The sequence below is a fragment of the Triticum aestivum genome, chromosome 3A (genome assembly GCF_018294505.1).
Source record: "Triticum aestivum cultivar Chinese Spring chromosome 3A, IWGSC CS RefSeq v2.1, whole genome shotgun sequence".
NCBI classification, from domain to species: domain Eukaryota; kingdom Viridiplantae; phylum Streptophyta; class Magnoliopsida; order Poales; family Poaceae; genus Triticum; species Triticum aestivum.
In genome coordinates this window covers 681,603,114-681,628,467 of record NC_057800.1, presented here as the reverse complement: position 1 = coordinate 681,628,467, position 25,354 = coordinate 681,603,114, and the positions used below count along the sequence as shown (strand labels likewise).

Below are 25,354 nucleotides of genomic sequence, written 5' to 3'. Positions count from 1 at the left end.
CGGTGATAAAGGATCACCTTGGCGGAGGCCTCGGAACGGGCAGAACTGCTGAGTGAGCTCTCCATTAATTTTAATTTGGTATCGCACAGAGCTGATGCATTTCATTATGAGGTCGACCCAATTCCTTCCGAACCCTAGCTTATGCAACATGGCCCAAAAAGGAGAATGCACTTCTTGTTTCTCTAACTTAAAGTCAGGTGACCCTCAAAAAAAAACTTAAAGTCAGGTGAGTTTACAGTGGCTGACACGTGGGCCGTCACCTCCGCATCCCCACACCCTCTTCTCCGTCTTCCTCTTCCACGCTCGGCGGCTGGACCCTCGTCGTGGCCTCCTCTGTCGCGGCCTCGTTCGAAACCGGAAAGACCGCCCAGTACCAACGAAGTGGAAGGACAAAGCCGTCGTCAGTGTCGTGTTTTGCGGCTCGTCGTCGTTCACGGATTGGAGGTAAGACGGGGGCGCTGCGCCTCCTCCAACTCCTTCCGATCTGCTTATCTGAAAGAGGAATTAGAGCAGCAGAGACTACATTTTCTTGATGATTTTCCTCCTCGATGCCTCGATAATAGGCTTGCTTCTGTCTCTGCAGGTCTTGTGCTTCGGTTTGATTTCTTACATTAGGAAGTGAAGATTGTTATGCAAGTGCCTGAACTTCTCTGAAGGTCTTATGCTCCTCTGAAGGTCTTATGTTCTTTTTCTGAATGAATTGCGGTAGATGGATTTTCGGATAGATGACTACAATAGATACATCGCAGGTTCGCAGCAAACAATGGGAGAAACTATAATGTTTAGTTCCACCGTCAGGTTTTGATCCGTGGAGTGAAAATTGGTTGACGAGGTGCCCTGTCTGACCGAGTTTTATACCATGAACTATACTGTCCTCTCCACCAGCAAACAATATGAGAAAACTACCCGAGCTTCCAACCAAATGCACGTCGACATATAGCTGAAAACAATTTCCATTCTTCCTGGGGCGCAAGTAATAGTCAGGCAATCAGGAGACACATACAGATTGGATCACACATTCTTAATCTGCATAAAGTTCTGCTTCAAGTAATAGTCAGGCACTAGTCCAAGAGCTACTCAACTGATTTGAAGCAAACGGATGCCTACATTACAGGTGACTATATCATGACACACACCAGTTCATCTTTGAGTCGCAGAACCAAATCAAAGCACACTGATATCACGCTGTACATTAATAAGAAGTCAAATGTGTCCACAAACCTCACATTCTTAATCTTTATACAAGTTCTTTTTCTGAATGAATTGCGGTAGATGGATTTTCGGATAGACGACTACAATAGATAATACTGTACGTCACAGCCTAACGGATCACTTCTCACTGTGTAGTTCCACCGTCAGGTTCTGATCCAAGGGGTGAAGTTGGGTGACGAGCTGCCCTGTCTGACTGAGTTTATATGCCTAATATCTTTGCTTCTGTCTCTGCAGGTCTTATGCTTCGATTTGGTTTCTTACATGAGCAACTGAAGAGCCGTGATTGCTGTATGTGTCTGCACAGTTCAAGTGGATTGGTAAATTTTGGAACTGTATTGGCTTCTCCACCAGCAAACAATTTCGATTCTTCCTGGGGCGCTAGTGCTTGCCTGACAATCAGAAGATGCAGAGTTGCAGACAGTTTGTGTCACACATTCTTAATCTAAATAAAGTTCTGCTTCAAGTAATAGTCAGGTACTAGTGCAAGAGCTACTCAGCTGGTTTGAAGCAACGGATGCCTACATTACAGGTAACCATATCATGGCACACACCAGTTCATCTTGGAGTTGCGGGACCCAATCAAAGCATACTGATATCACACTGTACATTAATAAGAAGTCAAATGTGTCCACAATCATCACACTTTATTACATGATACTGTACACAAATGCATACGATGTTTGATACAGAGGAAAGCCACACAAATTCAAATCCAAGCATAGATACAACCGTTTATGCTCAATCGGAGCCACTAGGCACTCATGTAGAGCAATTAAACGGACATACTTAAGTTGTAATGCACGCAGAACATAAACACGCAGCAGAAAAAAAATCAACAGACAAGAAGAACAGATTGCAATCCACACTAGGACACGCAAACCACACCATGCGATCAATGGGAGGCCCTTCCAGTGTCAAACCTGTTTCTTCCAGCAGAAAGAGAATGTTGCAGCATTGTCGTCATCCTCTTCTTCATCTTCTTTTTGCTTTCCGAAAAAGGCTTTCGCCCTGCTTTATAAATAAAGCATCTCCTTTTTGCTTAGTCTTGACTTTCTGGTCCATTGAGTTTAAGACTAGGTTTGTTTTTATGGTTTTCAATGGCCTCTCTCACCTCAGGAGGGACTTGGTCACCCTTGAACTCGAGCTCCTTCAATTTGGGAAGTTTGTCGATGCCGGAGAGAGATGTGGAAGATGACCAGACAATCTTCTCGAGCCTAGAAGCAGACCCGCTGTTGAAGACAATCTTGGCGATGGCGGAGCAGTCAACAACAAGGAGGTTGAGCCATAAGAACTCATCTTTTTCTAATGTAATCTCATTCTCTGTTCCACTAAAAGAGTTCTCCAAGAGCATCAGACAGCGTATATTTGGTTTCTTGGTGAGCAGTTGTAGAGCAGCTTGCTCTAGCAATGTACCACGCAGAGTCAGCTTTGCTATATGTTTGGCTTTGTCAAACGATGACAGCAAACTGCTGCAGAAGCTGCTGTTCAACTCGAGCTCTTTCAATTTAGCAAGATACTCAACTCCAGAAATAGAACATATGCTGGTGATAGACAAAACCATCTTCTCGAGCTCACTGGCTGCACCATCCTCAAAAATGATATTAGTCAAGTCTGAGCCCTCAACAACAAGGTACTTGAGGCATCTGAATTCACCGTCCTTGAAGTTCAGCATGTGCTCGGTGCAAGCAATGTGTTGGAGCCTGACACACCGTAACTTGGGCAGCTTGGCAAGGACTTTCAGATCATCTTGGCTCAGCAGAGTGTGACCTAGAGTTATCTTGGCAAGTTTGTTGTTGTCACTTTTTATGAACAATGGAAGAAGACGCCCATTCTGTGTGGTTCCCTTGATAGTTAGAGACTCTAGAATCTTGGGATGGTTCTTGACAGCTGGCAACTCTGCCTCGCATGGTGTGGCGACGGGAATAGTAGTGATTGACAGAGAACGGAGGCACTCATGTAGGTCACTGATCGTCTGAAGCAAATTCTTGAGGTGCTTATCCTTATCATCGATAACCACACCTAGCTTCCTCAGCTGCCATAGCTTTCCAATATCTTTTAAATCATGACTGTGCTGGGCCTTGACATTGGATAGTACCTCCATGTTTACCATTTTCTCGATCCTATGAGGAATCCGGCCACTATAGCCAAAATTGCTTGGATCAATGTGACCAGCAAGCAGACGCTTCAGCTTCAAGAGCAGGATATTTGCTGTTGCATGTTGAGGTATCTCAGTTTGTCGGATATCCAATACCTCTAGCTCACGGAGGTTGTTGATTTCATTGGGTAGCTGGGTAATATCTGTTCTCCTCAGGCTCAGATACTTGAGCAGTAACATCTTGCTGCAGATATCCTTGAGGTACCTCTGGTTCTTCCCAGCAAAGCACTGACACCCTTCTAGATCTAGCACCTTGAGCAGGGACACTTGAGATGATTTATAGAGCCCCTGGAAGAATTTATCAATTCTATCAGAGCTCCGGAGTTGGAGATCGTTGAAAATGGAGAAGTGGCGAGCCAAGTGATGTGACAGTCGTGTCTCCACAATGTGTTGTTTTCTGGCGATTGCAGTAATGAATCCATGAACCGGATCACCAACGATGCAGCTCTTTACATTTCCTGTGGTACCAATATCAGCAGGATAAACAAGGCACCGGCCAATGAGTGTGTCAAAACATCGGTTGGCCTGACGCATAGAACTAGGCCAGTCTTCCTTGGATGTCAGCCCTTCCGCCACCCACCGTGCAATCAAGGTTGACCGACTGATCTTTTGTCCGGGAGAGAAGATAGCTAGGTACAGCAAGCATGACTTGTATTCTTTAGGCAGGTCATTGTAAGAGAACTTGACCATCACCTTAGCGATGCTGTTGAATGATGCTGTTGGCAAAGCCTGCAAGGTGCTGTGCAGCTTGTGTAACTCCTCACCACTCCTCTTGGGGTTAGCATACAAAGCATGAGTGAAGACCTTCATGCAGAATTCATGTGGCTCACACTCGTACAAGATATCATGAAAAAATTGGGGGTTGTAGCTGTCTTCATTCTTCTGCTGACTAGTAAGCTCGAGCACTGTATCATGGTAGAGGCCAGCAAGAGAATAGTCTATAGGTTCAGCCTGTGGATAGCAATAATCTTTAGCTTGCTGGATGTCCTTTGCAGCGGTTACGATCATTAAATCGGCACTGCAGTTTAACAGGCTCAAAGAATTTCTGATATCCTCACATGTGGAAATATCCATCAGCTCATCAACTTTGAGCATAAACAGGGGGCATTCATAATTATTCCGGAACGGATGATAATCCAAGTTATGTTTAATCTCTTCCACGAGCCCCTTGATCTTGAGCTGCTCTTTGAACTCATGCTTCATTTTATCCATCATCTGATCCACAAAAGAGGCAAATATATTTTCAGAAACAATTTCTGGATTTTGATCCGGAGCACCAGGATCACCTGCTCCTTCACTTTTGTCATATTTGCCTTGCTGCAGCTCCCGCAGGATGTCTTCCTTTGCGTCATGGATGAGTTTTTTGACTTGATCCTCACCTAGTGTAGCCGTTGTGGTCTTTGCAGCTTGCTTGTCCAAGGATCTGTCTTGAGCCTGCAGGGACCTGTTGTTGCTGCTGCTGCTGCTCTTGGGGAACAGCTTCCGCAGTCTGCTGACTTTTGATTTCTCCTTCTTCTCCGCTTCCTTCTTCCTCCTCACTATGTACAGTCACTTCTCCTCCTTCCTCCATATGCTTGCCTGTTTCTCCTCCTTCTTCTTCCTCCTCATTATGTATTGTTATTTCTCCTCCCCCCTCCTCCATATGCTTGGCCGCGGATTCTTCTCCTTCTTCCAGCCCCATATGCTTGGCAGCTTCTTCCTCTTCCTCTTCAATCTTCTTGTCCTTTTCCTCTGCTTCCATATGCTCCTTAAGCTTCTTCACGATGATGTTGTTGCTTTCCCATGCTGGTAATCTATGCATGTCTTTGCTCTTCCCTTTTTGATCTTGTTGTGGAGATGCTGTCTGGAGCAGCAACTGAAGTAGTACGTCCAAGTCCAACTGGTCAAAATCACCCTGCAGCTTGTCACCCTTAGGTAGTCCATCGCCCTTTGCTAGTCGACCTTGAGTATCACTTTTGATTTTGTCAAGCTTTTCATAAATCTTCATCTTGTCAATATTCTCCTCGATGTCAAGAAGAGCAATAGCTCTCTTCTTTTCATGGTAAATTTGCCATCTTCTTAGGTAAACATCCCAAGGGTCGAGATCCACCTGGCCTTCTGTGCCTTGCTCCTGGGGGTTGGATTTGGCACGCTTGAGCTCGCGCAAAATGTAGAAGAGAACCTCCTTGGCTCGTAGCGGCGCAAACTCATGGTGCACAGCCGGGATGTCAACCACGACAATGCGATGGTAGCCGCCATTTGGGTTTTGACTGAAAAGCCACATTTTTTCTACAAGAGCGAGGAGGTCCTGATATGTGTAGGGTGCCACAACGACCATGGACAAAGTTTCGCCGGCGTCTCCTGGAATTCCATTGAACCACTCCCATAGCTTTGCCCTGACGTAGTCGTCCAGAGTGCGAGGCTCGGTGAAGGCTCGTGGACCAGAATGGCTGCTGGTCGCCATTGCCCCCATGAGTTGACCGTCACCGTCTTCTTCTTCGTCATCCCCGGCCGCATAGCCACCTGCTGCAGCAGCCCACGACGACGAGGATGCCGTCAGAGCCAATTGCCCCTTCTCGGACTTGTCCGGGACCTCCACGCCGTACCTCAATCGCCGCTCGCCCACATCACGCGCCCGCTCCTTCAGCAGGCGCAGCTGCTCGGCGGCGCGGTGCTGCGCAGCCAGCTTGTGCAAGAACCAGGTCGCCCACCAGAGGTAGCCTCGGAGCCCACCTCTGGCACGGTGGATGTCGGGGTTCCCCCTGTAGAGGTAGAGATCGATGCAGTTGTTGCAGTCCTGGGCGAGCAGCCGCACCTGGTTCATCCAGGTGCGCACCTGCTCGTCGTGCTCGCCACCGGGCGGTGCCCACCTGGCCAGGTGCGCCAGAAAGCTCTTCATGCTCTCCATCTCCTCCTTGATGAATTGCACGTCATCCCGGACGCCGCGCAGCAGCAGCGCCTCGCTGCGGATGACGACCAGCAGCGAGCTCACGGCGCCTGCCGCAAGCTCTGCCATGGCTCCCTCTCGTTGCGCCGGCCGGCTGGTGGTTTCTAGTCGAACTGGTGGAGGCTAGCTAACTGGTCTCCCTCGCCGGGGGAGAGCGAGGCAAGCTGAGCTGGGTGATGACGACGACAGCGCATGGGATATGATGTTCTCGCGCGCCACACACAAATTTAAATTATCGGTATCGTCACAGACGCTTGTGCACCTTCTCTCACGCAACGCACCGATTTAACCATCTCGACTTGACTTGACGAAGGGTACCGTCAAGGGCGTTCACACGCTGTGCAGTCATTGACATTGGCTAGTTGCGTTTCCCACGGGCGGGAACTGGTGGCATCCATATCCACTACTGATGGTGACACTAGTTTAGACTCTTAAGCAGCCGGGGTCTATGTCAGCTAAGTGGCCTAAAATTATTTACTCATCTCTGCATACATCATTTTATGCATATCAATAAGTAAAATGAGCAGAACTTGAGCCATCAAAAGAAAAGAAAAAACACAAAACTTTAACCACTGAAAGAAGCAAGCTCATGTTTCTTATTGGTGCATACGGCTATGATATGTGAACCATTTGGACTATGTGTAATAAGATGATCATTGAGCAGTTCTTGCGTCGTGCTTCTGACTTTGTGTTCAAATTTTTAGCATTTTTACTGCAGTGACATCCGTTATGTAGGTGGCGGGACAGAGACCGGCTAGGCGGCATGCTGGATGGTCTAGAGGAGTAGAGGTGGTCGCCTGGCAGCTCGTAGGGCCTGTTTGGTTCGCTTCCTCAAAAAACTACCTAACTCGGTTAGCCATCTCAGACGTTGGATTTCTCAAGCCTAAAATTGAAATTGCTCCCTTTCTAAGTAGCTGCTTGTGTAGCCTCCAACCAAACACTCCCGTAACGCACCCCTAGCAGTTGACTCATCAGAGAGGCATGTTGTACATTTCTTTTTCATTTTCGGGCATGTGGTAAATTACAATTACACATGCTTCGCTATGATGAGGCGGTAATTAACACATACTCGTTCTGGTTCTTTTTAGTCTGCATATAAGTTTTGTCTGAAGTTAAAGTATTTCCAATTTGACCAAACTTATAAAAAAATGTATCAGCATTCATAAAACCAAATCAATATCATTAGATTCATTATGGAATGTAGTTTCATATTTATATATTTGATATTGTAAATGTTGATATTTTCTAATATAAATTTGGTCAAACTTCGCAAATTTTGACTTGACACAAATCTTATACGCGAAGTAAAAATGACCGGAGGGAGTACATGCTGGCACTTGTGAACAGATGAGAGAAATTTGCTACAACCATTTTAAAATAATTAAAGTTCTAGGATTTTTTTTCAAGTCAAGCTTCATTAAGTTGGATCAAGTCTATATAAAAATGTGTCAACATCTACAAAACCAAAACTATTCCATTAGATTCATTATGAAATATATTTGCACATTATATATATTTGATATCATAGATCTTTGTGGATTTCTTTCTATAGACTTGATCAAACTTTAGAAAGTTTGACTTATGTAAATCCTAGAACTTCAATTATTTTGAAACAGAGGGAGTAATAAATAAAAAAACACATGTAACATAGCAAATTTTAGACTGAGGCAACACAACGTCATGCATGCGACACAACATGTTCAGCAAGTGGGCACCACTGCCTGGCGGCGACGGCGACCATGTGCTGGTGCACGCCACCGGTGGCTACCGCCTTTTTTAGTTGATGGAGAGATGTGGGAAGGTGATGTAAGCTAAATATAAACTATAACAATTGGTTGACACACAACAATCATATTACTGGGAGGCAGTTTGTTGAACATGTCTCGTGCACATGACAGAGTGGAAACATAGAGAAGGAGAAACAATGATACGTGAAGGTTATTGGTGCAGCCCAGATGGGGAGGGGGAGAGCTCGATCAGCCTTCAGCTCTTCGAGCTCGCAGGGAAAAAAGTTACTGTGTTCCAGCTAGCGGTGGATGAAATGAATCTTAATTCTCATCTCCAGATCATGCACGAAAGGCAATGGCCTAAATGATCATGGATGGACGGTATTAATCTTTTTCTTTGAACAAGCTAAAGGCGCCAAGGGCGACATGTATTCATACCACTCACAGTTTACATCATGGATTACAAATCCCTGAAGGTCTAGATCTGTAACACAATGTTTTAGGGGACAATCTCTGCCAAAATGATCAGAATTGTGACAACTAAAGGCATTAGAAACTGCCGGATTCTGCTGAATTGCTTTTTGGGCCTGTTCGTTGCAAGTTCTTGAAGTATGGAACACCTGAACCTGCATCTCTCTAGTTGCTAAACAGGAGTCAGCAACCATAGAATCTGCCAATGTCCTGGTTCATCTGTTGGTGCTCGAGCAGCTAGAGCCTTTGCCAGGGTAAGGCTGTCAGTAAGAAAAACTACACCCTTGAGCTGTAGATGTTGAACTAAAATTGCAGCCAGCTTCGTTGCTTGGGCTTCAGCTTGTAGAGGAGTTGTTGCTCTGTCTGACGATGCTGAAATTTTGACTTCCATTCTATTGTGTTCTTGTTGTACCTGTATCTGAATCCCTAGACCTGCTCATGAATCTTGCCTATTTTCTTGAGGTTCCAAGCTGCATCTGTAAAGATTTTGATTGTTGCTTCTAGCTTGGTGGCTTGGTGTAAAAATACTAAAAATATGTCTGAAATAAACTTGAACTTCCATTGTACTCATAAAAAGAATTCCACATAAGAAAAACACCCCTTTGACTTCAGGGCAAAAAAAAAATTTGGTCAAAATAGTGCGAGGAGTGACTTGTGTATAGCAATATTGTTTGTTTTTTCCCTGAAGTCAATGCTAGGTTTTTATTTATGAAAAATTATATACTAGTGCAAAAGAAAGTTAAGTTTATTAAAAAAAACTTTTGAACTTTTTTGACTTTTTTGTAATTATTGAACTTTTTTTCCAATATAGGATGTATATACAGCCAGTAACCAGGGGCATTTACCACGACACTATAGACTATGGTCTGCTCCAGAAATTTCATGTGATCAACTGAAATAAGTTTAGTGCTTTAGTCTTTTGAGCCCATCCTCAACTTTCATCCTGGATTCACCGCTATATTCCATTATTGTAATGGTCGTAGTAAACAACATCTGTATATTTTTATCTTTTTGTACCGAAAAAATATACTAAAATGTTGAGATCTTTGTGTAATTCTGTAACAGACAGACTACAGTAAGGCAAATTTGGTCATCTGCCGGTGGTGGCCCAAGACACATCATCACTGCAGACATTGACCGACGACGACGCGTTGTAGGCATGTGATCCAGGAGAAATGTCGGACGGCCCCGGCCTTGACAGGGTCGGTAGCGTGACGTCCTCAGATTGCAAGACGTTCATGAGCTGCACAACGGACGGCCGCACGCCCGGGCGCGGGTGCGTGCACCAGAGCCCGACAACCAGCGCCCGGTGTAGCTGCCACTTGCAATCGTCGAGCTGCTTGTCTCCCTTTAGCCTCTCATCCACCGCTTCAACAATGGCGCCCTTCTCATACAGGTTCCAGATCCACTTGAGCAGCGGCAGCGCCATGTATACTTTGTCAGCTGCTGTTGGTTGCTCCATCTCCATCTCCGTGTCCGGCCGGCGGCCGGACACTACCTCCAACACGACGATGCCAAAGTTGTAGACGTCGGATTCGGTGATCGGCCTGCGTGTGCGGACGAACTCCGGGTCTATGTACCCTGCGGTGCCCATGACAACATGCGTTGTCCGCGGTCCGGCTCCATGCTCCACGAGCCTCGCCAGGCCGAAATCCGCCAACTTGGTGCTGCGTGATGAGTCAAGAAGTATGTTGCTTGGTTTGATGTCACCATGCAGCACACACTGATCCCACTCCGTGTGGAGATAGCGTACTGCAGATCCCAAGCCAAGGATAATTCTGTATCTGAATGCGTGATGTGTTAGGTTAACTAGTAATGGGAATGATGGGAAAAAAGAGATATTCTATGTCATGATGGTTTTATTGCGTACATTACCTCTCTGACCAAGTGAGTAGACGATCAGTGTTGTATATGTGTCGATCAAGGCTGCCTTCCGGCACAAGCTCGTAGACGAGCAGGAGTCCTTTGCGGCTATCGGACCAGCCTAACAAGCGCACAAGATTCCGGTGCCTCAGCCGGCTTATGATCTTCACCTCGGATTCAAACTCTTTCCTCCCCTGCGCAGACGATTCCGCGGAGAGCATCTTGATGGCCACTGGGCGGTCTTGGTCGCTCAGGCTGCCCCGATCCACGTTGCCAAAGCCACCTCGCCCGAGCTTTCCCTCCTCCGCGAAGTCCTTGGTGGCCGCCACGAGCTCACGGTAGCGGTACCTTCTAGGGCCTACCCCTCTCTCGAATTCAGCCTGCTCGCGTTTTTCGTCGTTGGAATCGTCTAATCTCTCCCATATGCGTCGCCGACGGACTAGGATGACAGCGATGACGCAGAGCAACACAAGAAAAGCCACTACTGCGGAAGGCACTTAGCACACGCACTAGTCGCCGCCGAGGACTGGTGCTGCTAGTAGCCACCGTGGCATCATCTAGAGTGGAGCTAAATAACCAAGACATCACCTGATGTAGCTCGCTGCAGATGCCAGTTGATGCGGCGAAGCCGATTGCAACTTCATGAGGCAAATTCGCCTTCATGTCCACTGACGCGTTCACCATGTACGGCTTGTCGCCGTCGATGCGAAGACGGGCGATAAGGACACCCGTGCGGTTGTCGTAGCTGATCTCGGCAGTCATGACCGCGTCGTCAGAGACCAAGCGCTTCGTTACGTTTGTGTAGGCCCTGGAGTCGATGCTGTTCACGTCTATGCCGACGTGGTTGTCGCTGTGGTCCCAGGAGTTGGGGTAGGCGTCGAACTCCACCGCGACGGTGCGGTCATCGCCGGCGGCGTTGAAGCGGTTGCTGTCGTTGAAGAGAGCGAGGTTCTCCCCGACGCTGTTGGGAGGGAGCCTCGACGGGAAGTGCGCCAGGAAGAAAGCCATGCCGTCACCAGCACCGTCACGAGTGACGTGGCTCAAGCTGCATAGACGAAGATTTTCGTCCGTCTCGTTCTTGGGCCTGATCCGGAACGTGAAGTTGGAGGAAAAGCTGGCCACCTCACCGGTGGCGTTGTTCCAGAGCGGCACCGGCCGAGCATATGATGCTCGGCCGACGCTGAAGAAGTTGGCTTTGAGCTCGTTCTTTGTTAGCTCGATAGCGCCGGAGACCATGCGCGCGTCATGTTCGCATCTGAGCTCCGTGTCACAGAGATCGTCGGAGCTGGAGAAGTTGAAGCTGAAGGAGAGCGCGGTAGCAATTAGCAAGGACGATGAGTAGCTCAGACAAGTGTACACGGAGACGAGTAGGAGGCGATGAGGCCTCATTATGGTTGATGTTTGGCTCGCGATCGAGAGACGAGGTGTGACAGCTATAACTAGCTTCCTTGGGTTCTAGTGGCACCTCCGCCCGGCCAGCTTCAGGATCAGGTGGCGCCACGCAGGCTCGATGTGACATGTATCCCAGCTTTGAATTTTTCTTTCGCTTCTACACTAGGGCCGGCATTCCGTCGGTTTCCACATGTGCTAGTCTACTGGCCTACTACAAGGACTCAGACAACTAGCACACGGCGAACACACCCATCAGAATCTAAGCCACTCGTCGTTAGTTTTGGGATCGGTGCAACATTTTCTTGAATTAGCAAAAGGTCCATACTCATTTATTAGACTAGCCACAATGGAGAGTAACATACACTAGTAACATACACATATTCCTAGACTATGTTACTACCTTCATAGTGGGTAGTAACATAAGTGTAGTGTCATGCAAAGGTTCACTTATTAGGTTATAGACTCATATTGTATTGGGACATGTGATGTTATAGTAACTAGCTAAGTTACTGTAACTACCTCTTTCCTTATTAACTCATTGCCACATAAACAAATTTGCTGAGTTGGACTCGATGTTACTGCTCAAGTTACTCCCACTGTGGCTAGTCTTAGTAAACTGGACGCAGCGCATTTAACTCACACATTGACTGACAAATTGGTGCAAACTTTCAATGGAGAACTGATTGAAATAAATGAATGTAAACTTGCCAGGCAACTTACAGTGGAAAGGTACCCCTAAAAAAGCTTATAGTGAAAAGATAAAACGGTAAAAGGTAAAATAAAAGATGCCGCTACAAAGACTTAGACTAGTTTTTTTTTCGAAGTATTTGAAGAATATTATGATTTTCTCATAAACCACAGTTTTCAAAACTTTGAGGTGTTTGGATTCAACAAATACCACAGTTTTATAAACATATTATCTCTAATACCATTTTTTTTCTTAGTATTCAAGAAAAAATGTCTTGACCACTTTTTTCTAATCTGAAGAAGAAAAAACTATGGGTTTTTGAAACTGAAGTATTCATTACTTACGCAATTGAATACAGCGGTTTTAGATTACTACGGTTTTGAGAAAACTATGTTGCCAAACTAGGCTTTAGTACAAAAAAGGTCTCAGTAAGCATGCATATAATAATTTGTTTACATGATTAGGGTCGGATGGTTGATAATACAAATTATCATATCTCCATCATTAAGCACTACTTCTTTCATCGTACTAAATTATGCGACAGAAACACAACCTTGAGGGAGCAGTCAATCACATAATCAATCTTCCCAACCTCAAATTTTGTTCAACTAAAACATTAGATGGCCAGTATACTAGCAAGATTTGATCAAGGCCACAGTAATAGCGGGTTGCATTTAATATTTGATGGGTGGTTCGGAGGTGACCATTGGATACAATGGAGTCTTCTCCTCTGCCACTGGTCAGGTCAGCACGATTGTTGATATTCATATGGGAGGGATATACACAACTGTTGAATTATGGAATACATCCTGACTAATATAGTGGTTGGGATCCCGATGCAAATGAGTAGAGGAGATTCCGGTGGGGAGCATCGCCGAGTGCTCCTATACAATTTCGAGGAAGTCCTACATACTACTCCGGTACAAGATGTTGCGGGTAGTCGATAGAGCCTTAACACAAGAAATAAATATTGAAAATTTGAAATGGACTGGAGCTTCAATATATAATCCACTAGCATGGCCAACCTTGATATTTTTACGTGGCAACATCCTTGTCATAAAAAATTGATCTTCTTGAGAGAAATTTCAAAGCCCTGTTATTGTATTGATTCAATATTCATCCAGGAACCACCGAGCCCTCTGTTTTTAATTAGCATCCCTATCGCCGGATCAAAAATACCCAAGGCGATTTTAGCGCTGGGGCCCGAAAATCGGCCCAGTCGCGCCTCTAGGATCTCGTTTAGCGTTGGTTTGGGCCGAAATAACAGCCGGCGACCCCGAGCCAAACCCAAGCCCCCGGGGGTCGCCTGGGGGCGCCGGCCGAAGAGAAAAGGGGCGTGGGTCCGCTCTGTCGACGAGAGAAGGCCCATTTCCCCCCGCTTTCCCCCCTCCGTTTCCCTCCATTCCCCCTTCCTCCCGCCATTCTCCTCCCCCTCCCCTCCATCCAGCCGCCATGCCGCCGAAGAAGTACATGGCCCCCGGCCCAGCGCCGCTACCGATGCCAACGCCACCGCCACCACCCTGCCGAAGCAGAGGAAGTAGAGGGCGCCGCCGTCCAAGCCACCGGGCATGTCTAACGCCGACTGGAAGGCGGAAGTGCGCCCGGAGGCTGTCACCACCGACCAGCGGAACAGGGCCAACGCCAAGAAGGCCCGGGACAGGGCGGCGCTGGCGGCGGTAGTGGCTGCGGCCGTGGCGGAGCAGGCAGATCGCGCGGCCGAACAAGCCGAGGCGTCTCGCGAGGGGATGATGAATCCACCCGACAAGTCCGAGCGATGATGCATCCACGACGCCCAGCACAAAAGTCGCGTCAACCCGACCAGCCCGCGAACGCCGACTCCCGCCAGTCCGACGCCGGAGGCCGATGCCGCAGTTTGATGCATTGCCTACGCGCCCTTTCTTTTGCACACCGAACTTGTTATTGATCGCCGAACTGTGGCGAAGTGATCGCCGATCTTCGCCTGGACTTTGTGGTGCTGATCGCCGAACTTGTGGCATTTTTTGGGTAGCAAGAATGGACAAGTTTGAATTTACGAGGCCTTGGAGGCGACACCTGAGGGCGTGGCTGGGACATAGATCGTCTCAAAGCCTAAAAATCGCCGGGCGAGCGTCCGAAATAACGCCGGCCTATGCCCTGGGGGGCCGAAGGAGTGGAGTTGCTCTAACCCAACTGTCACTTAGTTAGGATGTCTAGCTATCCTGTGATAATTGCTAACACTAACAAAGTTGGAAAGCTCGGTTTTTTTAAGAACTGGAAAGCTGTTTTTTCTTCTTCAAGGATACGTCGAAGATTGATGTATCGTGAGCATATATAAGCAACGCCAAGATGGCACATACTACATCGTTTTACATTACAACCACAGCTACGAGGTCCCAAGTCATCACATGTTGGTGTGGCGAGCTTTGACGGAGGCCCATCGGTCCCGCGATGATGATGAGCCTACAAGCTGGGGTGGGTTGAGCAGGCCGGAGGCCGCGGCTGCTAAGAGCATCTCCAGTCGTTCGGCCCCTAGGGCGTTAAAAAAGAGCGGTCTGTGGGTAAACCGGTGCTAGTTCGGCCTCTGGGGCGACCTAACTCCTAGTCACGCCCCCAGGCGCCGCCCCAGAACGCGAAAAATTCGAACTTAGTCGTTCTCGCTCACAAAAGACGTTACACAAGTCTGGCGATCGCAACTCACAGTTTGGCGATCGGACAGCCGTACAAAAAATAGAACAGCAGAAGTTCGCGTTCGCATCACTCGGCGGGCTCTGCCCCAGGCGTCGGCGGAGTTGGTGTGCGCGGGCTTGGCCGTGTCGGAGCTGCTTCTGCGTTGGGCGGTGTCGGCGCGGCATCAGTGCTGCTGGGTGTCGTGGAGGCGTCATCACGCGGGCTTGGCGGCGTCGACAGCGGTATCGAGGGAAGCTGGTTTAGGATGAGGCGGCGCTCCGCCAAGTATCACGCCTTGACCACCTCATCGGTGCTCTGGAGCATGTCCGCCCTGCCCAGCAGGAAAGCCAGGTCGGTGTTTCTCTTCTTCGCGGCGACGTTGGTCCGGAGCAGGTCGAGCTTGACGGCGCTGCTCGACATCAGCGCCGACCACCGCGCGTCGGTCTTCTCTTCACGAAGGACGGCCCGGGCCTGCACGTCGGCGAGGCAGTGCTCGATGGACTCGCGCACTCGAGCGGTAGCCGCCTCGGCGTGTTTCCCCTTCTTGGCATCTTTGTTGCCGTCCGGCCGCCCTTCCCATGCGCCAGGAGTCGGCGCGTCCGGCTTGTAGGTCTCCTTGGCCTTGTCGAGGGTGCGCCGGACTTCCGCTCACTTCTCACACTTGTCAATGCGCTTGTAAACGTGGAGGTACTTGAATTCGGCGTCGCTATTGCTCTGCCGGTACAGGGCGAACATGCGCAGCAACTACGCGGAGGAACAAACAGTTGGCAGGCGTACACGGCGAAGAGAGGCGGGAGACCGGCGTGGCATACCTGATCCTCAACGCCGGCGCCGCTCTCCGGGCGAGCCAGGACCTCCTCGACGACCCCATGCCATTTGTTGCACGCCCCCTGGATACGCCCCCAATGGTTCGCCATCGCCTTCGAGCCGCGCTGCATGTAGACGCCTTTGAAATAGGGGTCGACGAGATTGCGCTCGTCGAACTCGGCCTTGATGCGGTCCCAGTACGTCTCGATGCACTGGTTCGTGCCGGTGGTCGGGTTGAGGCAGACGACTTTCCATGCTTCGGCGAGGCATTCCTCCTCCTTGGACGCCCACTTGATGTGCGGCTCGCCTGACCTGGCCGCCCGCTTCTTCTTCTTGCGCCCTTCACCGGAACAGGCGCCGGCTCCTCCTCCTCCTCCTCCTCCTCCTCGTCGTCCTCCTCCTCCTACTCCTGCTCCTCCTGCCCGTCCTCGCCGTAGACGTAGCCGAGCTCGCCGTCCATGCCGCCGCTGAGATCCACCGACTCGTCCTGGGTGACAAACCCGGGAGACGCGGCGGCCGCGGCCGAACCTACCGCAATGATGTCGTCCATGTCGCCCTCGGTCTCGTCGGTGTCGCCGAGGTGCGAGAAGGGCAGCGCGCAACGGCGTAGATGGGGCGTCGGGGAGGACGCGTAGGCGGGTGGCGAGTAGTTGTATGGAGGGTACTGCACGCTGGCGAAGGCGTGCGCTGGGCCGGGTGTCCACGGGGAAGATGATGTTTGGGTTGAACCCACTGTGCGCGTCCCCGTCGGCGTAGCTCGGCGAGGGCGATCCCCATGGCTGCGGCGACGGAGAGCCGACGCTTTGCTGGTCCCAAGGAGCGTACTGGGCGTGGCTACCGGGTGGATTCATCATCCCCGCACGAGTCGCCTCGGCCTCGGCTTGGTCCGCCGAAGCGGCAGCCGCAGCCGCGCGCATCGCGTTGTCGCGGGCCTTCTTGGCGATGGCCTGTTGCGCCGGTCGGTGGTGACAGCCTCCCATCGCTGAACTTCCGCCCTCCACTCAACGTTTTTCATGCCCGGTGGCTTGGACGGCGGCGCCCTTGGCTTCCTCTGCTTTGGCTGGGCGACGGAGGCGGTCGCGGTTGCCGCCGCGCAGGGGGCGACGTACTTCTTCGATGGCATGGCGGCCGGCTGGGAGGCGAGCGGGAGGGAGATTGGCGGGAGGAAGGAAGAAAATGGGAGGGGAGTGGGGGGGAAGCGGGGAGAAACGGCGGGAATAGGCGCTGGACTCGCCGACAGGGCGGACCCACACACCCTTTTCGCTTGTGCCGACGCCCCAGGCGCCCTGGGCGCGGGCGCCGGGTTCTGCCTGGGTCCGCCGGCACCAGTTTCGGCCCGAGCCGGCGAAAAACGGGCTTCTGGGAGGCGACTGGGCCGTTTTTTCAGCGCCGGCACGGCGAAAACACCTGGGGAAGGCCTGTTGGGGACGGGGCTGGAGATGCTCTAATGCTGCAACGCATCATGACCCGACACGGCCGGGCCGGCATAGACAGTCTAAAGGAGATATGAAGCCTTGACCTCCCTATCTGGCACGCCAGATGGACAGGTGATCGTCGATACCGAAGATTGAAGAAATCCCCTTTTAGAGATTCGGTCAGAGGTCAAACACTTCAGATACCAAGGCTTGGTTTATCCAGGTTCAGATCATGGAGAAGGTGTAACACCCTACCAGTGGCGAACCCAGGATTTGAGGTTACCCAGGGCTAACTTTTAAAGAAAAAAAATTAAACCCGCAGTGCAATCAAGTAAGACAATCAACAGAAAATATTGGTCAAATAGTATGCATTTAAGGAAGAAATTAACAAAATTAATGGTTCAAAATAGTTTCATTCTCAAGAACTAGGTGAAAATATATAATGCAACAGAAAATTATTCATATAGATTCTACTACTCCGTCCTGCAATGTAAGACGTTTTTGCAAGTTGTTTTAACTTGCAAAAACGTCTTATATTGTGGACTTCTGCTTGTTGAATCCTTCATTCTTCACTCCAAATAAATGTCTAATCTTCAAGTCAATTAGGTACCTCAACATGTAAAAAAGCATACAACAATATAAAACTTAGCACAATACGACATTGGTTCAAACAAAAACTACGACAAGTATTTACCGCCAATTTGTAGTTATACGTGGAGGATTTGGTAAATGCCCTATACGATTCCTTAGGCGATGGAAATGTTCTATGATCTCTTAGGCGATGGAAGTGTTCTATGATCTTCTAGTCTACAATCCCAGCAAATACATCTCCCTGGAACAGCAGGAGCGGGTCGACTCCCTTCTCCTTCTCCATCCAGCACCATCAATTGGAGATGGACCTGGGCAACGCAGGGGGAAGGCGGCAGGGGAAGGCACCGCACCAAGGCGGGAAGCCGGCAGTGGAGGGCGGCGGCGTGCGCGCAGACGCGTTGTGGCTGCACGTTTGAATCGATAGGGATTATAGGAATTGGGAACGTCAAGCTGCAGAAAATAATAGGCCCGCGTGATAGATTGTTCAATTGGGCCTTACTTACTAGCCCATGTGCCAAGTTAGAGCAAATCATTATTTTCTATTCTCTTCTTCCTTCCTGCTCGACGACTGAAACTACAGGAGAGCTTGCCTCCCATAGTGTCCACTACCCATGCTGGCGCCGCCCCGGGTAGTTCTGCGTCTGCGTGCGTGCTCTTGCTGAGATATGTGTGTGTGTTCTACAAGATTTCTCCCTCATTCTTGGGCTCCGGTTCCCCATTTATATGCTACCAAGGGAGACCACACGAGCCGTTACACCCAATCCAACCCTACCTACCTGAGTGTCGATGGCAAAACCCTGTAGTGATGTGTTGGCCCTGTTTGGATCCATAGGTTAGAGTTAGTTTGGGTTAGATTGGACTCAACTAACCCGAAAATATCCAAACAGGAGGGTTAGTTTGGGTTAGATGCATCTAACTCATTCAAAAAATCTAACCCACCCAAGAGGTGCTTATTTGGGTTAGTTCTTCTCGGGACCACTAAAAAAACACTTTTTTCTCTGGCTCTCGCCGCAGCAGATCTCTCCCCACTTGCTCGAAGCTTCTCGTCCTCTCCCTCCCTCTCTCTCACACCGTCCGTGATGGTGCCTCGCCGTATCCACGCTCCATCTAACTCTGCCATCCAAACACCTCTTAGGCTGGAGTTAGTTCAGGGTTAGAATCTAACTCTAACCTCCAACTGAGTTAGAGTATCCAAACAGGGCCGTTGTTGTATGTCCACCTGCCCTTGTTGACAGGAGAGGGGTGCCACACGGGAGCACGGCCGAAGTCAAAGAGGGCGTCGTCCCGTCGCGTCTTTACAAATGGCAACCCTCAAAGTTCGGGAGACATGCGCCCACGCGTGCCTCTTCGTCATTGCCACGAATGTAGGCTACCGAAGAGACGTCAGGCCTCCCCTTTGTCTACCATGGTCCACGAGGCCCCAAGGACATCCCTGCCAACCCGGAAAACGGCCAGAAGGCGCGCAAGCCTGTGGGCGTGCCTGGGGTGGAGTCCCCGGGGGTTTGTCGTGCCCATGTTGCGCTTGTGCATAGGCCCCAAGCACCTAACTCGAGGGCCACCCTGGGACCGAGTTCAGCCCGCGCCATGGATCCCTGACACCACTGATGTCTATTTCAATGTTTTATGAGCCAAGACCCGGATCAATGAGGCTCTTGTTTCAGATGGCCAGGCTATTCAAACGAGTGACCTTGTTCCGACCAAACTTGGCGCCAGGAAGCCATGCATTTGTTGTGTAGTCAAAGCTCTGCCACAACAATATGTCAGATGACGATCTCCCTGTGAGGCCAAGGTATCCACTGTTCAAGAGAACAACACTAGTCCTATGTATGTTGGTTTGTGTCCTATTGACAATGTGGGTGGACCAAAGCTACGGACGGAGTGCCAGCATGGTTTACGATGACAAGTTTGCCATCACATGAGATCTTGAGTTGTGTTAGGGGGTCTGTGATGGGCCACGCAGCAGTAAAAACTGGGATTTTTGTCGAACCATATGCCAAGGTACGAGCTGGCGTTGTGGGACTTACTGATGGTGCTTGCTGGCTGGAAGAAGCCGAGCGCGAGCTTGCCGTTTCTTGAGATGAGGTTGGTGCCGATGGCGAGCACTTGGCCTCCTGTAAGAGTATCACTTGCTGCAGAGGAGCATGAAGGGGCGTGCAAGAGGAGAAACCCGAACAATATGTAGAGTGGAGGCATGGATGAATGAGTTGGCTAAGAGAGGAAGTATGGTTGGTTGAAGCACGCTGGATGGACGCATGCTCTGCTCTGCTCTTCTATACATAGACGGAAGAAGAGGATTAGAATGGACAATTACGATGAAGGCATATATCATACAGTATATGTTTCAGCTGACTGACAGGGAAGGCACTTGGGATCTAGAAAATTCAGATTGGTCGTTAAGACCTGTGTTTTGATTTTCGGTTTCAGCTTTTTTTCGCCCTAGACCGAGATGGCCGAATTTCGGTCATATTCAAAAATTTCGGCTGAAATTTGATCAAAATTTGACTGCAATTTAACTTAAATTTGACCAAATTTTGTCAAATTTGAGCAATTTCGGTCTAAATATACTTTTCGCCCCAGGCCGAGATGGCCGAAATTCGGCCGAAATCCATTTTTTTCGGCCGAAAATCAAAACACAGGTTAAGACAGCACTGCATCTGTACCCACTTGAGCTGCCAGTTGAACTATGGTAGCTGTACACCCACATGGTATCTCCCTCTAGATATATACGGTATATTTACATATATACAAGGCAGTATAACAATAAAAACCATGTGCTACCCGGCAGGGTATACTACCTAGCACACTATGGTCTATGGATGAGGACTTTAAATGAAGCTTGGTAAAGTCAACCACAAGGCTACCACCAAGTTTACAAGGGACATTTTGGTGAGCTCTATCTTAGGAAGTGCTAACCATACTACTCCCTCCGTTCCAAATTACTCGTCGCAGAAATGGATGTATCTAGAACTAAAATACATCTAGATACATCCATACTTGCAACAAGTAATTCGGAACGGAGGGAGTATTTAAGAACCCAACAATTAAGGCAATGGCCTGAACGATCATGGACTCATGATATTAACCTAAATCAGAAAGAGTGTACCATTTACCTCACTTATTGAAGGGTTATCTTTGAATACTACTCCCTCCGTCCCAATAATATAAGACGTTTTTTGACACTACACTAGGGTCAAAAAACAACTTACATTATGGGACAGAGGGAGTATTTCTAAAGATTCTTTTACTAACCCACAAATATCTGCTTCAATGAATATATTATGTGAAACTTAAAGCACATAAGAGCTAGGAGTATAAATAAATCACCAATTAACATAGTAACCAAAAGGGGTTGTGGTAGTGTGAATATCAGAGTACCAGACTCACCTCTTCAGCACAGAAATTCAACTTATGCCTAGACAAGCTATGGGGCCATCACAGGCTCACTGGACCAAGGTCTTGTTGACCCAATCCAGATATAAGCTTGAGTGAACTTCTCTGCAAAAATGTATCACACTTGTAAGTGGGAGTGGTTAATCAACATTCTACAGGCATCACAACATAACACTAATCATTTCACAAAAAAACATAACACTAATCATTTCACAAAAAAAAACATAACACTAATCAATATGGACATCAGTAGTGCTAAGGAATTTCTGGAAAATTCTCACTTTATATATGATATACATACAAGATACAATCAACAAAAGCACTTGTTTTCCAATTCAGAGATAGTATATCTTGTCTAATTTCTACCATCTCATTTTATTCTCAAGTGGCTAGGATTCACATATAAATTCTGCCTGTGATATTGATCATCAGAGCTTAGAGAAAACAGGCTTCCGCTTCTCCATGAAAGCTTTGATGGCCTCCATCAGGTCATCAGATCTCAGCATTCCAGAGTTCCAAGTCGCTACATGCTCCAGGCCCTGCTCTACAGTGATATCTCTGCTTCTGAGTAGAACTGCCTTTGTTCCCATCACTGCGTTTGCCGACTTCTCTGATATTTCTGAAACAGTTAAAAAACAAAGTCTCTTAGTTATCATTGATCGCAACTTGTTGAGTTACATAGTTGCTGGAGAAAAAGTGGTAGGCATAGTTAACAAGAAACTGGTTTACGCAGGGACATCTTATGCATGAATCTGAATTATGGTAACACCCTATGAACATGGAACAGTCAGACCTACATATGTGCATTTACTTACAACTTGGATGAACAAATCCAACTTGCTTCTGACTTGATAGAGGGGTGACACTAGTAAATTGCAAACCCTTTAAACCATTATACAATGCTTTGCTGGATTGATTCAAGTGCATTTGACTTCAAACTACCAGCACTAACTATATGACCCAAACTTTCCAGTTCACTTTTCATGTTGGGAAATGGAGCGCAGCGCCTCTGCAGCCAATCAAGAGAGTGGTGGATTTTGCTACTTAATGTAGTAAGAGAAACATTTAAGCCAGCACTTACAGGATAGGACACTATATAGACCCAAAGTGGTCGGACCCTTCCCTGGACCCTGCGCAAGCGGGAGCTACATGCACCAGGTTGCCCTTTTTTTTACAGGATAGGACACTAAGCACACTATAGCAAATGCGCAAAAACCAGGAAATGAGAATATAGATGAATCTTTATGAAAGTTGGGAGAGTTGGAATTCTAGAAAGCCTGTGAAACGTTTAAGCTGAACTAGATACTATATTCAAATACCAGCAGGTCACCAACTGTATTTAAAGACGCAATTCATGCGTGCTGTGAAGTTACTAACATGAAGTTTAACCTCTCTTTTTTCAGAACCAACGGGTTCTGACTGACATAAAATCAAAGATTATCCAGCCAAATGGATCTACGGATTCTAGTTAGATCAACTGCAATCAGAGTACAAACAAGATTTATTGACAGCATATACACAGATACCCAAGAGAGACACCCTTGTTCTTTTTCTTACCAACAAGAACTACATAATGATGTAATGGAATCTTAAGTTCTGCAAACAATGACTCTTTTGTGGGTTGTGAAACTCCAGGCAACATCCCTTATTAGTTTGAACTTTGAATTGCACAATTCATGTTAAACATTTTAGCAGAATACAGAACAGAGGCAACAGCACTGAAAAGAAAGAACAACAGAGAGAAATCATACCTTTGGCAATCTTCGCAACACCGGCATCCAGCTCCTGCTTGGAATCGAACACCCTGGTGACGAGCCCCATCTCCTTGGCCTCCGCGGCGGTGATCCTGCGGCCGGTGAGCGCGAGGTCCGCCGCGTTCCCGTAGCCGACGATCCGCGGCAGGCGCTGCAGCGCGCCGAGGTCGGCGACGATGGCCATGTCCACCTCCTTGAGCACGAAGGTGGCGTCCTTGGAGCAGCAGCGTATGTCGCAGGCGGCCACCAGTTCGACGCCACCGCCGACGCAGGCGCCGTGCACGGCCGCGATGACGGGCTTCCGGCACAGCTCGACGGCGGTGAGCGCGGCCTGCATGCCCAGGATCGCGCGGCGGAGCTCCTCCGCCATGGCCGCGGGGTCGGCGCCGCGGGCGGGGGGCGCGGTGAGCGGGTTCCCGGGCCCGCCGAGCTCGATGCCCGCGCAGAAGTGGGGGCCCGCGGCGGACAGCACGACGGCGCGCGCGGCGGGGATGCGGTCGAGCAGCGCCATGGCGCGCGGGATCTCCGCGAAGGAGTCCGGGCTGAGCGCGTTGAGCTGCGCCGGGCGGCTGAGGCGCACCTCGTACACCGCAGCCGCCGGGTCGGGCCGCGTCACGGCCAAGGCCTTGAAGCCCCGCCGCAGCTCCGCCTCCGCGTCCGACGAGCCCGCGCCGGCCATCTGATGCCGTGTGGGGATTAAACTCTAGCCGCCTGTGCTGCTCTGTTGACTGCGGCTGCTGCTGCTAATACGAAGGAAGGAAGCCATCATCATTCATGGTAAAAATCGAAGCTAATCCTCTCTTGTTGTTCTTATGATGCATAAGATAAGCAGCTCGAAAATTACCAGAAAAAATGAACTTATCCGAAGCTTCTATAAGCAGCATCTCCAATATGTAAAGTACATCGTCAAAAAGTGATAGATAAATAATTTACATCATCCAAATATGCTTTTTACATTAAAAAAACATTCAATTCACGTATAATTGATAATGTAAAGGTAGTGCTCCAACAAATAATGTAAAACGGCCAATGGCCTCGCTATAGCCGATGTACATAAGCATTTCAGCCGCACTTCAACCGTTGTATAGCCGCACTCCTTCAATCAAAATTATCCCATAGATATGTAAAATGAACCACTGACGGAGCATCCCAGTGGGCAAGGCATGGCGGCCGCCATACCTTGATTGGGTGAAATGAAAATTTTATATGTATGTATCTACTGCTATCGGTGGATATCCTAGAAGCCATGCAATGCTGGGAAATGTCACTACGAGAGAAAGAGGCGGTTCGCTGATAACTGGGCCACACAGATGCAGCCCACGAACAAACCAAGCCAGTACACACGATGCACGAACCAGCCTGAGCTTTGATGCACGAAGCCGCTAACCAAGTACACACCCACGAAGCAAGGTTTTTAGGGAGATGAAAATCTATATCCAATTTTTTCAGGGATTCAAGCTTCAATGGGTCAAGAGAGGAGCGAATGGAGCTGCTCATGCATGCGCTTAGGACGCGCTTAATATTGGTGCTAGCTCTTTGTCTCTTGATGTAATCCCTACTTGTCTGATTGACATTTGTACAGTCGGATGCAAATCCCCTTAACACTTAAATAAATTGTCGAGAGGGCGGTTCTCAAAACAAAAACTACACTTTTATGCAGCAGCAATCCTAGAAAGCATGGCGGCTGCTGGCTAGGATGAGACGGATGACGGGACTGGCAGATGGCCAACAATGGCCGTGGGCTAGGTGTCGCCGTTGAGCAAGCGTGTGCATCAAAAACAATGACTTAAGAATTCACTACACCTTAAATTTTTTTCGTCTTCCGCCTCTTTAATGAACAATATTTTTAAACTCAACATGAACTCAAATTTTATACCAAATATAGTCATAATGCAACAAATAGAAGTGCATCATATCAAACGAAATTCGGATCCAACAAATAAAAATGCATATAAACATAGCATCTCAACTTTCATCCTCTTCGTTATCATTAGTCACACTGTAAACATTGCATCATCATCTTCAATGGCTTTTTTGTCGACGTTCTCAATTTGTTGATGCATTGATGCCGCCACCTCTACCGGAAGCACCTCCATGCCAGTCATGTTGTCATCAAAGCCACCTCTCATGCCACTCATGTTGCCATCGAATCCACCTCCCATGTCACTCATGTTGCCACCGAAGCCACCATTCATGTTGCCACTAAAGGCACTGTCGGTGTCAAAACCGGCGGATCTCGGGTAGGGGGTCCCAAACTGTGCGTCTAGGCCGGATGGTAACAGGAGGCAGGAGACACGAAGTTTTACCCAGGTTCAGG

At 48.7% G+C, this 25,354-nt stretch overlaps 1 protein-coding gene and 2 pseudogenes across 1 annotated transcript; all 3 read right to left on the bottom strand.

Annotated features, from left to right (window-relative positions):
* Nucleotides 1-1,456: 1,456 nt before the first annotated feature.
* LOC123059067 (uncharacterized) lies at nt 1,457-6,362 on the bottom strand (annotated as a pseudogene).
* Nucleotides 6,363-9,581: 3,219 nt separating this feature from the next.
* LOC123059065 (L-type lectin-domain containing receptor kinase IX.1-like) lies at nt 9,582-11,932 on the bottom strand (annotated as a pseudogene).
* Nucleotides 11,933-21,546: 9,614 nt separating this feature from the next.
* LOC123063162 (delta(3,5)-Delta(2,4)-dienoyl-CoA isomerase, peroxisomal) lies at nt 21,547-23,798 on the bottom strand. The gene is made up of 2 exons (XM_044486901.1): nt 23,035-23,798; nt 21,547-21,902 (listed from the first exon to the last, which is right to left on the bottom strand). Exons 1-2 carry the CDS (start codon nt 23,714-23,716, stop codon nt 21,712-21,714), a joined length of 873 nt encoding a protein of 290 aa, XP_044342836.1. The 5' UTR covers nt 23,717-23,798; the 3' UTR covers nt 21,547-21,711.
* Nucleotides 23,799-25,354: the final 1,556 nt, after the last annotated feature.